At 38.5% G+C, this 15,055-nt stretch overlaps 1 protein-coding gene across 1 annotated transcript in view; it reads left to right on the top strand.

The window, feature by feature from the left end:
• Positions 1–791: 791 nt before the first annotated feature.
• The window catches only part of LOC127976097 (DNA polymerase epsilon subunit 2), a 20,237-nt gene continuing 5,973 nt past the window's right edge, over positions 792–15,055 (top strand). The window contains exons 1-5 of the mRNA XM_052580240.1: positions 792–946; positions 1,028–1,128; positions 7,894–7,969; positions 8,050–8,127; positions 8,306–8,399. Of these exons, the coding sequence (XP_052436200.1) occupies positions 819–946; positions 1,028–1,128; positions 7,894–7,969; positions 8,050–8,127; positions 8,306–8,399 (477 nt within the window). The 5' untranslated portion in view covers positions 792–818. The remainder of the gene's footprint in view (positions 947–1,027; positions 1,129–7,893; positions 7,970–8,049; positions 8,128–8,305; positions 8,400–15,055) is intronic.

Genomic DNA, 15,055 nt, shown 5'->3' on the forward strand with positions numbered 1-15,055 from the left:
CGCTACGAACTCCCGAAATGACTCAAATGATTCGCGATCCCCAAACTGACTCAAATGATTCGCGAACCCGCTACGAACTCCCGAAATGACTCAAATGATTCGCGAACCCGCTACGAACTCCCGAAATGACTCAAATGATTCAAGATCCCGCTCCGAACTCCGGAACTGGTTCAAATGATTCACGCTCCATACTCCGAACTAGGAAGAATTAGGAAGCGTGCATTGTGAAGGGTGCTCTGAAAAGCGACAGCGCAGGCAAAGGATTAAAACCTCTTTTAAAGCAGATGTCCAAGTGAACGTACTGGTACGATAAAAACATGTTATGGGCGCACGGAGAGGTGGTGGTACGCTCAAGAGCTATATTTGGAAGAGGCGGTACTGAGTACCGGTGCGTACCGGCCCACTTAAAGCACTGGTTGCTTTGATGCAATGTATTTTGTTTAAAGCGCTATATAAATAAAGGTGACTTGACACACACACACAGCTTTTGTGGACAGTCACTAATCATTCTCACCACATTATTCAGTTTCTAAGTCAGACAGAGCTCATCGGCTCGAGGCTGAAGACAAACACAGTCACTTTCATTTGTTTAGTTTACAGCACTGTAACAGAAGAAAGGGTAATTTGCTTTCACATTATTTCGACAGCAACTTGTGTCACGCGCATGATAACACACGCGTCCCTCTCGAGTTTTATTTCATAACCTAATTCTATTTCAAACGTTCTTAAAGAAAACGAAACCACTACAAACTACTAATATATATCAATCTAAGCGTAGTTGAGGACGTAAATACAGCTTTTATTTTGAAAGACGTGAGATGTTTACGGAAGCTGTTAGAAAGAAAGCGGAAGCGCTGGTTTGGCGGGAGCAGATGAAGATGGAAGCGCGCAGGGTGAAGCAGAAAGTGAGCGCGGGGTTTAAAATGCGCGGATTAATCCTGCGTCCGTATGTGACTCTCTCTCATTACTGTAGATATCTACATTCTGGGTTTCCTCTCGAGTGTTTAAGCACTGATCTGTGTTTCAGGGAGTCCAGCCGCTTCCTGCTGCGGGTTCTAGAGTCCGTCACTGAAGCGGATCTGGAGGAGGTTCTAGAGCGGATCTTAGATGCTGTCGAGAAACAACCGCGTGAGTCTCACCACGACGATGATGATGATGATTGTTGTTTCCTTCGCCAGATAGTGATGGCTCGTTCTTGAACGATTTGTTCATTTTGAACGGATCTTTAATGTGACTCGGTTAGAACGAGTCGTCTCGATTCGTTCAGTCGCGCATGCGCAGTGTTCTGTAGTTCACCTGTTTCAGTCATTGCAGTCTGAGCCGAAGTGACACTTAATATCCATAATAACCTACTCTTTGTTACCTTCGTCACCACATTCAGTGTATGGAAAATAACCACCTTGACAGAAAGAGATCAGAGCTGAGCTAATCACAGACTCAAGACCCACGTAAACCATGAATTCATCTTCTGTTTCTTACTGCAATACAGTTCTGTATTGTTTGTATTGTGATCATGTGCGTTAGCACTAGTAGACATGTTAGAGAAGCAACACGTAACATTTTTAATTACATTTTGATGAAAATGAATGAAATGGCTCAAAAAGATTAATTAATTTTGCTCACAAAACAATAACCATATTCTAATTGTCAAAATAATGTGACTGCGTATGTAAATCAAGGTTGATAAGGGGCCATTTTAACTTCTTAAACCAAAATAATAGGCTATAAATATAACTTTAGATATATATCCCGGATCAAATCAAGGCAAATATCCCCTTAAAGAGAATTAGGCTACCGCACATGAATAAAATATGCAAGCAGAAAGTCAAAATGGCAATCAAGAAATTTACTGAAAACCTCGAAACAATGCATGCATAATTTTTAATCTCAGTCAGAATAATCAAATTTTAATGCTAAAGTGCCCGTATAAATGATAGGAAATAGCAACATAATTAACAGGTATTTCACACTGAGATCAAAGCGGTGTCATCCAAACTGAAATATATTCAGACAATAAAAGATAATAACAATAACATTGCACTTACCTCTATAATTTTACACAGAACTAGAGGAAGCCTCTGGTTAAAGGAATAGTTCACCCAAAAATGAAAATTCTGACATCATTTACTCATCCTTGTCGTTCCAAATCTGTATGAGTTGCTTTCTTAAATTAAACATAAATATATTTAGAAGATTGCTGGTTATCAAACTGTTGGTGATTGCCATTGTCTTCCATAGTATTTCTTTTCCTACTATGGAAGTCAATGGAAACCACCAACTGTTTGATTATTAGCAATCATATAGAACATTTTAGATTTTTATCACCGCTGTTTTGTTGTTTGATAATCATTAATGACAGCAGCAGTATTCTGTCGCTGTCTCTTTAAGACCTGATCACAGATCTGATGTAATGATACACATCCCATTTCTTTCTCCCTGTTTCCATACACTTTTGCCATAACTGACTGATTACCTGAATGATCCCTACTCCCTGAGGAGGGGTTAACTTCACTTCCGAACATGGGAACCGCTGACGTAGTCTATTGTAGTAATGTTGTCTCTGGTATTCTGGTCTGTGAGCATGAATGTGTTCAGGGGGCGTGGCTTTAGATGGTGATGACAGGGAGGATGGCGTGCTCCTTTCAGTGCTATCAGGATAATGTTGCATTTTCCAAGATCTCCAGCTGCACCTTTAACTCCAGGCTTGATGCATCAGGATCAGCTGAATTAAGATATCTGCAATGTGTTTATGACTAGACGTAATCTTCCATTGGAAAATGTTTTCGGAAATCTTCAAATAGGTCTTGACTTTTTACATTTTTATGTTTTTAATTTTAATTAAAGATCTAATTGTCTTATTGATTTTGTGCTATGCATAATTTTAATTGGAGATCTCTCAAATTACAGTTGTACTAGTTATAATTAAATACGAGATGACTAACTGAATTACCACTAATGAAAAATATAATTCAAGATATCTCTAACTGGTGTTTGATTAGTCATAATCAAATTCAAGATATCTTTAAAGGGGGGGGTGAAATGCTATTTCATGCATACTGAGTTTTTTACACTATTAAAGAGTTGGATTCCCATGCTAAACATGGACAAAGTTTCAAAAATTAAGTTGTACGTTTGGAACAAAAATACTCCTTCCGGTTTGTCACACGTTTCGGAAAGTTTTTTTCGAGTATGGCTCTGTGTGACGTTAGATGGAGCGGAATTTCCTTATATGGGTCCTGAGGCACTTCTGCCGGAAGAGCGCGTGCTCCCGTATAGCAGAGCACTGAGAGCACAACAGACTTCACTGATCAGAGCGAGAGCGTCGCCAAATGTCACAAAAGGAGTGTGTTTTTGGTTGCAAAAAAAAAAAAAAACAGCATTAAGGGACCAGTGGATGGAGTTTATTTTTACAGAGCATCAACGGAGTTGTGCAAGTGTTTGTGTTTGTTCCCTGCATTTCGAAGATGCTTGTTTTACAAACAAGGCCCAGTTTGACACAAATATATACAGTTTCAGTACATACCACATAGAGACATTGTTGCTGCTGCTGCTCTTGTTCAGTTTCAGCCTCTGGATCTGATTCTGGATCATAAATATACGCTGAATCTGACTGTTAGCCATGGTTTGTTTTGGATGATGGTTTTGTCCTCACGGTAATGTCCCAGATGCTCTCAACGCAAAAGCTTACTCGCGCTCGTGATTCTTTAGCTCCGCCCACACGTCACGCCTCCAGCCGCTCGTGTTTTTCCGGGGAAAAAAACGGTACAGACTATCTTTCTCTTATGAATATAATAAAACTAAAGACTTTTTGGAGTTATGAAGGATGCAGTACTACTCTATAGGTACTCAAGATTAACAGGATATTGAGTGAAAACGTGCATTTCACCCCCCCCCCCTTTAATTCATAATTTAAAAAGTTTTCCTAAATACATGATTTGTAAGTAATTTGTTCTTAGTCAAATTACAGTTACAGATCTCTTGATTTGGAATTCTTCCTAGTCAAAACTCATTTAAAGATCAGCGTTTAGCTTTGTGTCTAGAAAGAATTTCAGTGTAGACTAAAGCCCTTTATAGATATCTAAATGCAAATACACCTTTGTTAAGCCCCTCCTTAAATGGTTAAAGTGAAAGTCATGATATTTGCTAAGTATGGTAACCCATACCCAGAATTGGTGCTCTGCATTTAACCCATCCAAGTGCACACACACACACCGTGAACACACACTCGGAGCAGCCAATGAGATTGCAGTTTTTGCATTAGCTCCGCCCACTACTGGAAAACCCGGTGGTTCTTTAAGCTATTTTGACAGGAAAATACAACAAAGAATATAATTTAGAATATAGGAGACTTCAGATGACTGCTTACTGTTTTCAAACGGTTTTCATTCATCTGCAGTTTTGTCATTGAAGTGAAGATAATGGTTAAACGCTCACTCAGGTGTGTCGGCCAGAACACAACTTAAGGCCAAATATTCCAGAGTATGAAATGAAAAGCGGAGAGATAATTCTTATTATTCTGTTTATTCCTCCTCTTTCTTGTATGAGTGAGTTTAAAGGTGAGTGTAATTTCTAGTGTGGTTTCTATAAAGAGAGAACAAATACAAATGAATAAAGGAAACATATGCATACACTCATTCCTCCTTAAGCACTAATAAACATTACAAACATAAATTAAACAGTAGTCAGAATATGACTATATCTCTTAAACCCTAAAATGTAAGCAGAGAGAAAGGATTCAAACACTTCTCAGATTTTCTACCATGCATTAAGTTATCAATAACGTAGATAGAACTTACTGTCATCTATCATAAACTAGCGGTCCAGATAATGATATTTAACACCACTTCATATTTTACTCAGCCACAGAGTACTTAACATTCATAACAACAAGTATTGAATAAAGTATAAACATGTCTGAACACGATGTGACCCATTTAACCCAACGTACTGAGTCAGGTGGACCGAAGCTAGAAAGTAACGTACAAACGTGAATATAATTAACACAGCAGTCGTGTAACGACCCCTAAACTCCTAACTCTCATCCATATCGAACATCAGAAATAACAGCTGTCCAAGAAATACAATATCACGAGTAATGCAGCAGATTTACTTACTTTTCTCATTCACGCACACGCTGAGGAAAGTGTCACTCACAATTATAATTTTACCGACTGACCATCTCTATCGTACTGCATAGTACTGCGTGACGTCAGATATAATATAAAAACCAGCGCGCCTATTACAAACACTGAATAAACGGGAGTAAAGTGAAACATAAAGCACGTTATGGTCAACTGTACCAAATAATAGCAGCACTAACATAACTTTGGGGCCTTTTCTACAGTCATACTGACTATTATGTCAACAGTATGGAGATCTCCTCATGCTGTTGTATTATTGAATCTAGCATACAGTGATTTCAATTCAATCTGTTCTGCAGTCTTGAATGTTTGAAATATTTTAGCAAATGTTTTTGCACTGGTCCACGGTTCAGAGAGCTCCGGTGTCTGGGGCAAATGCACTGGACAGCCTGACTTTCAGGATTTGTGCGTCACAGAGCAGCAGGTATGTCACAAACACAACACGTCAAGCAGAGGTGTCTGTTACAAATGCAGTTTCTGGAACAACAGGTTTCTTTTGAAACAAGAACAAAACCATTGTTTGTGTAGGGAATGATGCTGGATTAGCCTGCTAATACCAAACTCTGCTTCTTCGCTTTGCTTCGTAGACAGCATCTGGAAGGGCGTAATTGACAAGCGTCTACTTTCTTGTGGGGGGGCACTTGTCTGAAGTTTAAAATCATTGGTTACCTGTAAGTCAATCACATAAGGTTTGGTTATGATGTGTGTTTTTCGCGGGCTCAGCCTCCTCAAACTTCCACTGTAAACACAGGAATACTGTGAAAACAAAAAACATCGAGCGAGTTACCAGAGGATACATGGCAGTTCACAATCACAATTATCACCTTGCCGGACTTTGGCCTCCCCAGTCTCTTGCTGACGATTGGTAACAGTTGATAAATGAAACTTTTCCCAAAACCTGTTGGGAGTAGAGCCACAACTCTGGGCTTCAGTTGGCAAATGCAGGGAATATTCTCCACAACACAGCAAATAGCATCCCATATCTCATGTCCGCTGTCTTTTTCGATTTCCCTAACCTAGACTATGATCTTAAATTCACCACTTAGCATCTATGTCACGGCTCTCAGCCCGTCCTCTGTTCGTTGATTGGCCGGCTGGTTTGGAGCCGGAGGAAATCTGGGAGATAGTTTGCCATCTCAAACAGAGTCTAGAAGCGAACTGAAATTGAGCAGAAGTATTAAGTCTGACGTAGTCAGGCTAGTGCTGCTAAATTTCATGGTAATCCTCAGTCCATATATCCGTGGTAATGTCACACCCATGCGTCTCAGCGATGGGCTGAATCTCTGTTGCGTCTCAGCGATGGGCTGAATCTCTGTTGCGTCTCAGTGATGGGCTGAATCTCTGTGTTGGGCTGGATCTCAGCGATGGGTTGGATCTGTTGCGTCTCAGTGATGGGCTGGATCTCAGCGATGGGCTGAATCTCTGTTGCGTCTCAGTGTTGGGCTGGATCTCACCGATGGGCTGAATCTCTGTGTTGGGCTGGATCTCAGCGATGGGATGGATCTCTGTTGCGTCTCAGTGTTGGGCTGGATCTCACCGATGGGCTGAATCTCTGTGTTGGGCTGGATCTCAGCGATGGGATGGATCTCTGTTGCGTCTCAGTGATGGGCTGGATCTCTGTTGCGTCTCAGCGATGGGCTGAATCTCTGTTGCGTCTCAGTGATGGGCTGAATCTCTGTGTTGGGCTGGATCTCAGCGATGGGTTGGATCTGTTGCGTCTCAGTGATGGGCTGGATCTCAGCGATGGGCTGAATCTCTGTTGCGTCTCAGCGATGGGCTGAATCTCTGTTGCGTCTCAGTGATGGGCTGAATCTCTGTTGCGTCTCAGTGATGGGCTGAATCTCTGTGTTGGGCTGGATCTCAGCGATGGGTTGGATCTGTTGCGTCTCAGTGATGGGCTGGATCTCTGTTGCGTCTCAGCGATGGGCTGAATCTCTGTTGCGTCTCAGTGATGGGCTGAATCTCTGTGTTGGGCTGGATCTCAGCGATGGGTTGGATCTGTTGCGTCTCAGTGATGGGCTGGATCTCAGCGATGGGCTGAATCTCTGTTGCGTCTCAGTGTTGGGCTGGATCTCACCGATGGGCTGAATCTCTGTGTTGGGCTGGATCTCAGCGATGGGCTGAATCTCTGTTGCGTCTCAGTGTTGGGCTGGATCTCACCGATGGGCTGAATCTCTGTGTTGGGCTGGATCTCAGCGATGGGATGGATCTCTGTTGCGTCTCAGTGATGGGCTGGATCTCACCGATGGGCTGAATCTCTGTGTTGGGCTGGATCTCTGTTGCGTCTCAGTGATGGGCTAGATCTCCACTACCCCAAAGTCGACTGCAGGCCTGTGCTGTTCCCTCATTATGACGAGACACTGGTTGGAAGCAGAGCATCTCTCACATCAAATGTACCATGTTTAGCGGCTACATTAATGAAGTGCTGAACAATGTCTACAAAGCCCTTCCTGGCAACAAAGTAATCATTGAAAGTATACACTTATTCTGCGTGCCTGAGATGGGTTTTTTTCTTTCCACATGTTATAGTACTTATATAATGTCTGTTATATTGAGGGTATTTCCATTGTTTTAGTATAACACCATACCATTCATGTTTTTTCTTTTTTATAATTTAAAGAAGCAAAGGTAAATCTCTCTCAGGATCTTAAACCCAGTGCAGCCCTCTGATTGTTCCGATGATTGTTGTTGGGGTGGATGGGATGATGATGATGATGATGTTGATGATGGTGGTGGGGGTTCTGTGTCTCAGTGGGGTCCAGTATGGTGGAGCTGTCGGTGCTGGAGGCGGCGGTTCAGGACTGCAGTCAGGCGTGTGATGAAACCATGTGAGAATCTCTCATCAACATCTGAACTCACACACAGTGTTTGTCCTTCTGTCTCTGACGTTTACCTTCTTTACTCACAGCGACAATGTGTTCAACATCATTGGAGCCTTTGACGTCCCTCGGTTCATCTTCAGCACAGAAAGAAAGAAATTCGTCCCGTAAGAAATAATTTGATAAACAATAATAATAATCTAGTGCATGTGATGAGTTAAAACAATATGAACACTGGTGAAAGACAGCGGTGTGTGTCTCGTCTGCTGTGTTTGTGTGAGGATGATGATGATGTTGTCCATCGATAGGAATATGAAGTGCTGATTAGTGTTTGTTCTCTTTCAGCATCAGCATGACGAATCACCCGGTCCCTAAACTCTGCGGTCAGTCCAGAGATAAAGCCGAGCTCTTCAGAGAGCGATACACCATCTTACAACAGGCTAGTTATTTCCTTCATGAATCATAGCATGTGTTTATGTTAATGTTTGTGACCAGAGTTAGCGTCTGTCTCTGATTAGCACCTGTATCTGATTGGAGTAAGTTAAGCTTAACATGGACTTTGTCAGTTTGCTTTAAAGAAATTGGTGTGTTTGAATGTTTTTCGTGCCATTTACATGTGCCTGGGTGAATTTCAGACCAAAAGTTTGGAAACATTACTATTTTATATGTTTTTGAAAGAAGTTTCTTCTGCTCATCAAGCCTGCATTTATTTGATCAAAAATACAGAAAAAACAGTAATATTGTGAAATATTATTACAACTTAAAATAATAGTTTTCTATTTGAATATACTAAATAATAATTTATTACTGTGATGCAAAGCCGAATTTTCAGCATCAGAATTTTCCTCCAGCCTTCAGTGTCACATGTAACATCAGTCGATCACATGATCATTTAGAAATCATTCTAATATTCTGATTTATTATGAGTGTTGGAAACAGTTCTGCTGTCTAATATATTTGATGAATAAGGGTTAAAACGAACTGCATTTATTAAAAATAAAAATTCTAATAATATATTTTCTTTTCTGACACTTTTTATCAATTTAACACATCCTTGCTGAATAAAAGTATTGATTTTATTTAAAAAGAAGAAAAAAAAAATTACTGACCCCAAATTACTGACCAGTAGTGTATATTGTTATTACTAAATATTTATATTTTAAAAACATAGCTTCTTCTTTTTTTTTTACTTTTTTTTTTTTTTTTTTTACTTTTTATTCATCAAAGTATCCTAAAAAAGTATCACATGTTCTGAAAATATATTAAGCAGCAGAACTGTTTCCAACTTTGATAATGAATCATCATATTAGAATGATATCTAAAGGATCATGTGATATTGATCTTAAAAATTCAGCTTTGCATCACAGAAATAAATGATAATTTAAAGTATAATTTAAAAACAATTATTTTAAATTGTAATAATATATCACAATTAGTGGTGGGCATAGATACATTTTTTTTAATCTAGATTAATCTCACTGTGATCTTGAAATTAATCTAGATTAAAATGGATCATTCGAATTCTGCCGAAGGCATTCAGAATATGTGTGTTACCCAAATAAAATTGACTAACAGTAAGTCTTTGAGAAGGGGTTTATTAAGCTAGATGGTGCATTAGAAAAGGGGCTCATCTCCTGTTTCCAAAATGCATCACAAAGTGCTTGAAAAAGCTGTAAACTCATTCCACATTACACAAGGTGCAAACAACATTACGCCTGTTTCACACCAAAGTTTTTTTCAAGTTTTTAGGTGTCAAGGTACAGGAACCAAATAATTAAATGTAAAATAGCACTGGATAGTCTTCAATGTAAAAATTAAATATACAATCAAACCAACATTTATTCACACACCTTCAACATTTCTCACATTATTACAGTTTTGCTATATATATCAAAAATTATACCTGGTGTCTGAATAATTTTTGGTTTGAATGTAAAAACTACAAACTAATTCAGTCAAGAGCAGTGAGTGATCTTCATTTTCATTTTCTTGGATTAATATTACAGCAGTCAGTAGCTAAATTAGGCGCGGTCACTTTAAGAGACCATGATCGCATCCAATATAATACACATCCCATTTTTCCCTCAACTGTTTACTTTCACTTAAGAAATAACTGACAGGTTTTTCGAGCATAATTTCCAAGGTGGATATTTTGACATATTTTGTATGTATTTGTTGGCACAAAGCAAAAATAAGCAAATTCGATGTTCAAGTGTTTTGAGACGCCTTTCTCTCGCAGAAGAGAGCTCGGTTCAGTGTCGCTGTCCGTGATACGCGTCTCTCTCTCTCTCTCTGTCTCTCTCTCTCTCTCTCTCTCTGTCTCTCTCTCTCTCTCTCTTTCTCTCTCTTTCTCTCTCTCTCTCTCTCTCTCTCTCTCTCTCTCTCTCTCTCTCCGCACCTAACGGCACGCGCTACTCCGTTCAGTTTTTCCGCGTCTTGTGTTTGGATGCTTTAATGTTTAAATCGAGAAGCGGTAAGGCTTAACACCACGTGGAAAAGATCAGCTTTCGTGACGATGCGCAGCAGCGGCCCATCAACTGTCCTATCAACTCTCCTGAGCATGTTTTTAGGCTGTCCTCAGTCAGTCGGTTATATAAAATATCAAGGTGAAAGTCATCATAGCTTGCTTAGTATAGACCCAGCTCCCAACCCAACTTTTGAAATTTGAAATTTTATTGTTGAGGATAACCCCTTGAGATGAAGCATCTCGTTTTCAAGGGGGTCCTCGAGACAACATAGAAATAATACAGCACATATACATTCATACACACAAAAGCTCTCCCTCATCCCACCTCATCCGCCCCTCATACATATAAATATGGAATGACAGTACAAGGATAGGACATATGTATCTTAAATATGTATACATTCGCACACCTATACCCATAATCACATTTAAAGAAATAATAAAAAAAAAAAAAAAAAAAAAAAAAAAAAAAACGTCAAAAATGAGGAAAACATTTACAGCAACAATTTGCTTGCAGGTAAACAAAAAGAGATGTTTTGAAGGAACACAGGGAAGTAATTGATCTTAGAGACCCTGGCAGACTATTCCATTCTGAAGGGGCTTTAAATTTAAATGCACGTCTACCACTCTCCTTGAGAATATTGGGCACAGTAAAGAAGAGATATTCAGTATGTCTTAATCTATAGCTGGGTCTATAGGGAATTAAGTATTCCTTTAGGTAAGAAGGATAATCATAATGCACACATTTAAAAATGACCTGATACCAGTGATACTGTCTTCTGGCCTTTAGTGATAATAATTTCAGTGAGTCATACATTTCACAGTGATGAGTGGTAAATGGGCATCTTAGCACAAATCTACATATATTATTGAAAATAACATTCAATACTTTCAAGTTTGTTTCTGAGGTGTTTTGATAGACAACATCCGCATAGTCTAGTATGGGAAATATTAACTGCGACACAATTCGTAACCTAATCCTTTGAGTAAAACAGTTAATAGAGCGAAACAATATTCGCAAGTTACAATTAATCTTTTTTACAACAGAATTGATATGACATCTAAAAGAGAGTTGTGAGTCAAGCCATATGCCCAAATATTTAAGTTCATCAACTTGTAATAGTTGAGTATCGTCTAAAAATCTGAGTGACAAATTGTTAACTTGATTCTGTGTAGCTGATCTGGTGGGGAAGAGTATACTATATGACTTTTTTTTATTCAATAAGAGATGGTTAAATTGGAACCAAAGTTGAATAGTATTAAAGTTAGTTTGCAGTGAAGATTGAATCTTAGAAACAGACTTATTGGATGTATAAATCACTGTGTCATCTGCATATAGATGAATACAACAGTCTGAGCAAGTTAGAGGAAGGTCATTAATAAACAAAGAAAATAAGAGAGGCCCTAATGAAGAGCCTTGAGGAACACCTTTCTCCATTATTAAGGACTGCGATACACATCCATTAACATAAACACGCTGACTTCTACAATGGAGATAAGAATTAAACCAAAGAAGAGAGTGTCTAGACAGGCCTATTGCATATAATTTGTCAAGAAGCAAATAGTGATCGACCATATCAAAAGCCTTAGTTAGATCTATGAATATTGCACCGGTTGACATATTATTATCTAGAGAAGATGAAACATCGTTGGTAAATTTTAGAAGAGCAGTAGTTGTAGAAAAGTTTGGTCTGAAACCAGATTGATTTGGTGACAAAATAGAGAATTCATTAATGTATTTAAATAATTGTTTGAATACTAGTTTTTCAAACACTTTTGCTATACTACTGATGATAGAGATAGGTCTATAGTTATTGAGATCAAGTGCATCACCACCCTTATGTATTGGTGTAACTCTGGCAGATTTCCACATTAATGGAACCACAGAAGTGGATAAGGATAAATTAAATAAATCTGATAGGGGAAATGCCAATACATGAGACGCAAGCTTGATAAACTTGATCTCCAGACCGTCAGGATCAGTACCATTACCTAACTTTAGTTCGGAGATTGCCTGTTGAACGTCAGTAGGATTTATAGTAGCAAATGAAAAGGAACTGTTAGGCTCATCTACCAAACTAGAGAAGGAAGAATAAGAAAATTGTGAGCTACAAATAGAGGAGAAATGTTGGTTGAAGGCATTGGTAACCGCGGAAGGATCACTGATAACCTCATCATTAACTATAATTTTGGTAGCAGTGGTTTTAGTGGACTTGTTTAATAATGCATTAAGACTTTTCCAAAACTTCTTAGGATTATTTAAACTATTAGACAAGGAGTTTTTGTAGTAATTTGATTTAGCATTTCTAGTTTTTGTCGTACACGCATTTCTTAATTGTTTATATACTGCCCCATCTACTGGGTCCTTTGACCGGCGGTACTTGTCCCATGCCTTATCTCTTTGTTTAAAAAGATTTAATAAGTCTGCATCAATCCATGGTAAGTGTCGGCCCTTAACCTTTATTGATATCCAAGGAGCATGTTTATCAATTACTTTAAGAACTTCCGTATAAAGAAAATTCCAAGCATCCTCAACAAATGGAATAAGATTAAACCTATTCCAATTTATATCTAATAAATCTTGGATAAAAAAATCTGTGTTAAAATATTTGCTCTGTCTTACCCTGATCACTTTGGGTGGTAAACGAAGTAATTTAATTTTCCACACACAGAAAACCATTGAATGATCACTGAAGCAATCTGAAAGAACACCAGAATCAGTAATTCTATTGGAGTGGGTGACCAAAATCCAATCCAACAAAGATTTGGATCTGTGGTCAACCCGAGTTGGTTCACTAATTAGTTGGGTCAGATTTAAACTTTCAATATAATTCCTATCATTTATAGATGACCGTTCTAACCAGTTAATATTGAAATCGCCTAGAATAATCATCTCGTTTGAGCTACCCACAGATTTAATAGTATTACCTATGCACTGTATTGACTCTGAAGGGGAGTTTGGGGGTCTGTAGATATTCCCTATAATCAACTGTTTGTTTACATGAAAACTAATTTTAACGAAAAGACATTCAAAGTATACAGGATTTTCCTTAGGGGATATTAACTCAGATAATAAAGTTGAAGAGACATAAGTGGCTACGCCTCCTCCACGAGTGCTCCTATCAGCTCTATACAGAACATAACCATCCAGTTTAATTTCCTCATCTAATATATTATTATTCAACCAGGTCTCAGACAGTGTGATAACATTAGGTTTATTATAGACAAGCCAGGCCCTTAAAAGATCAATTTTATGTGACAGACTTCTTATGTTCAGGTGGATAACAAATAAGCCTTTACCCATGTTAACTATTCAGAGCATGAAAGAACAGGTTGACTGGGGTGGGGTTGGAAGAGCAACATACACATAACCACGCATAACATACACACACACACACACACACACACGCACGCGCTCTAGCGCACGCGAGTACAATCATAGACCAAATAGGCCAAAACATAACAAAATACAGATGCAGTCTGCTAAGTTTTTTACTTGAATTACATGAGGTGAGGAAAAAAAAAAATAATATTAGATAACTTTTTCCTTCACAAACAATCATCTGAGTCAAACTGACTTCCAGACATTGATGGTAGGCTATATATGAATACATTGACCGATCTCATAAAAAATAAAATAAGATATGATAACAAAATATAACAAAATTGAACTAATCGGCCTGAGAGATAGATGACTCACTTCAATAAATGTGAGCCTTTCATGCCATAAATGACAACAGCAACAGAGTCAACTCAATTAATATTTTTCCTGGGTTAAGCGAAACAATCAATCATTCTGAGATTGAGCCTAGATTAACGGCGATATTTTTTTTATCGCCCTATAAGAGTCTCGCGTTAATGCAGCACGTTAACGCTGATAACGGCCCTACACTAATCACAATATTACATTTTTTTTTCTGTATTTTTGATAAAATAAATGCAGGCTTGATGTGCAGAAGAAACTTCTTTCAAAAACATAAAAAATAGTAATGTTTCCATGCTTTTGGTCTGTACTGTATATATTAACATAAAAAAAAGAAAACACCCTTTGTTTGTAGCAGAACTTCTTTACAAACAGTTTACACACAACCTCTTCTGCTGGTGTTTGGTCAATGAGGCCCGTTGAACAGCATTCAAAAATGTATAATCTATATAATCTTAAAAGGGTCATATGATGCTTTTTTTTAAAAAGGACCATTATTTTGTGTACTTGGTGTAACAGAATATGTTGACATGCTTTAATATTCAAAAAAACACATTATTTTTCAAATACTGTACATTACATTATTGTAGATTTTCTATGCCCCGCCTCTCAAATGCCTTCTGACAAGCGTAGTCTGCTCTGATTGGCCAACTGGCCCAGTGCATTGTGATTGGCCGAACATCGCAAGCACTCATCGGAAACGAGCAGCATCTCTCTCGTGAAGCACACACAAAAGTGACTAAAACTCATTCATCGACGGGCCGCTGTGTTTACAGCCTGGTTCAAAAAATGGTTTTGGTCTAATTTTGCCCTACTGTTTGCCCTAATTTTTTAACTGTTAGGGGGTGAATTTTTTTTATAACTCATCCATTTAAAATGTATTGTGCCTTCTAAGTTCTGTGTAATTAAGGGCATGGCCACTTGA

The sequence above is a fragment of the Carassius gibelio genome, chromosome B17 (genome assembly GCF_023724105.1).
Source record: "Carassius gibelio isolate Cgi1373 ecotype wild population from Czech Republic chromosome B17, carGib1.2-hapl.c, whole genome shotgun sequence".
Classification (NCBI taxonomy): domain Eukaryota; kingdom Metazoa; phylum Chordata; class Actinopteri; order Cypriniformes; family Cyprinidae; genus Carassius; species Carassius gibelio.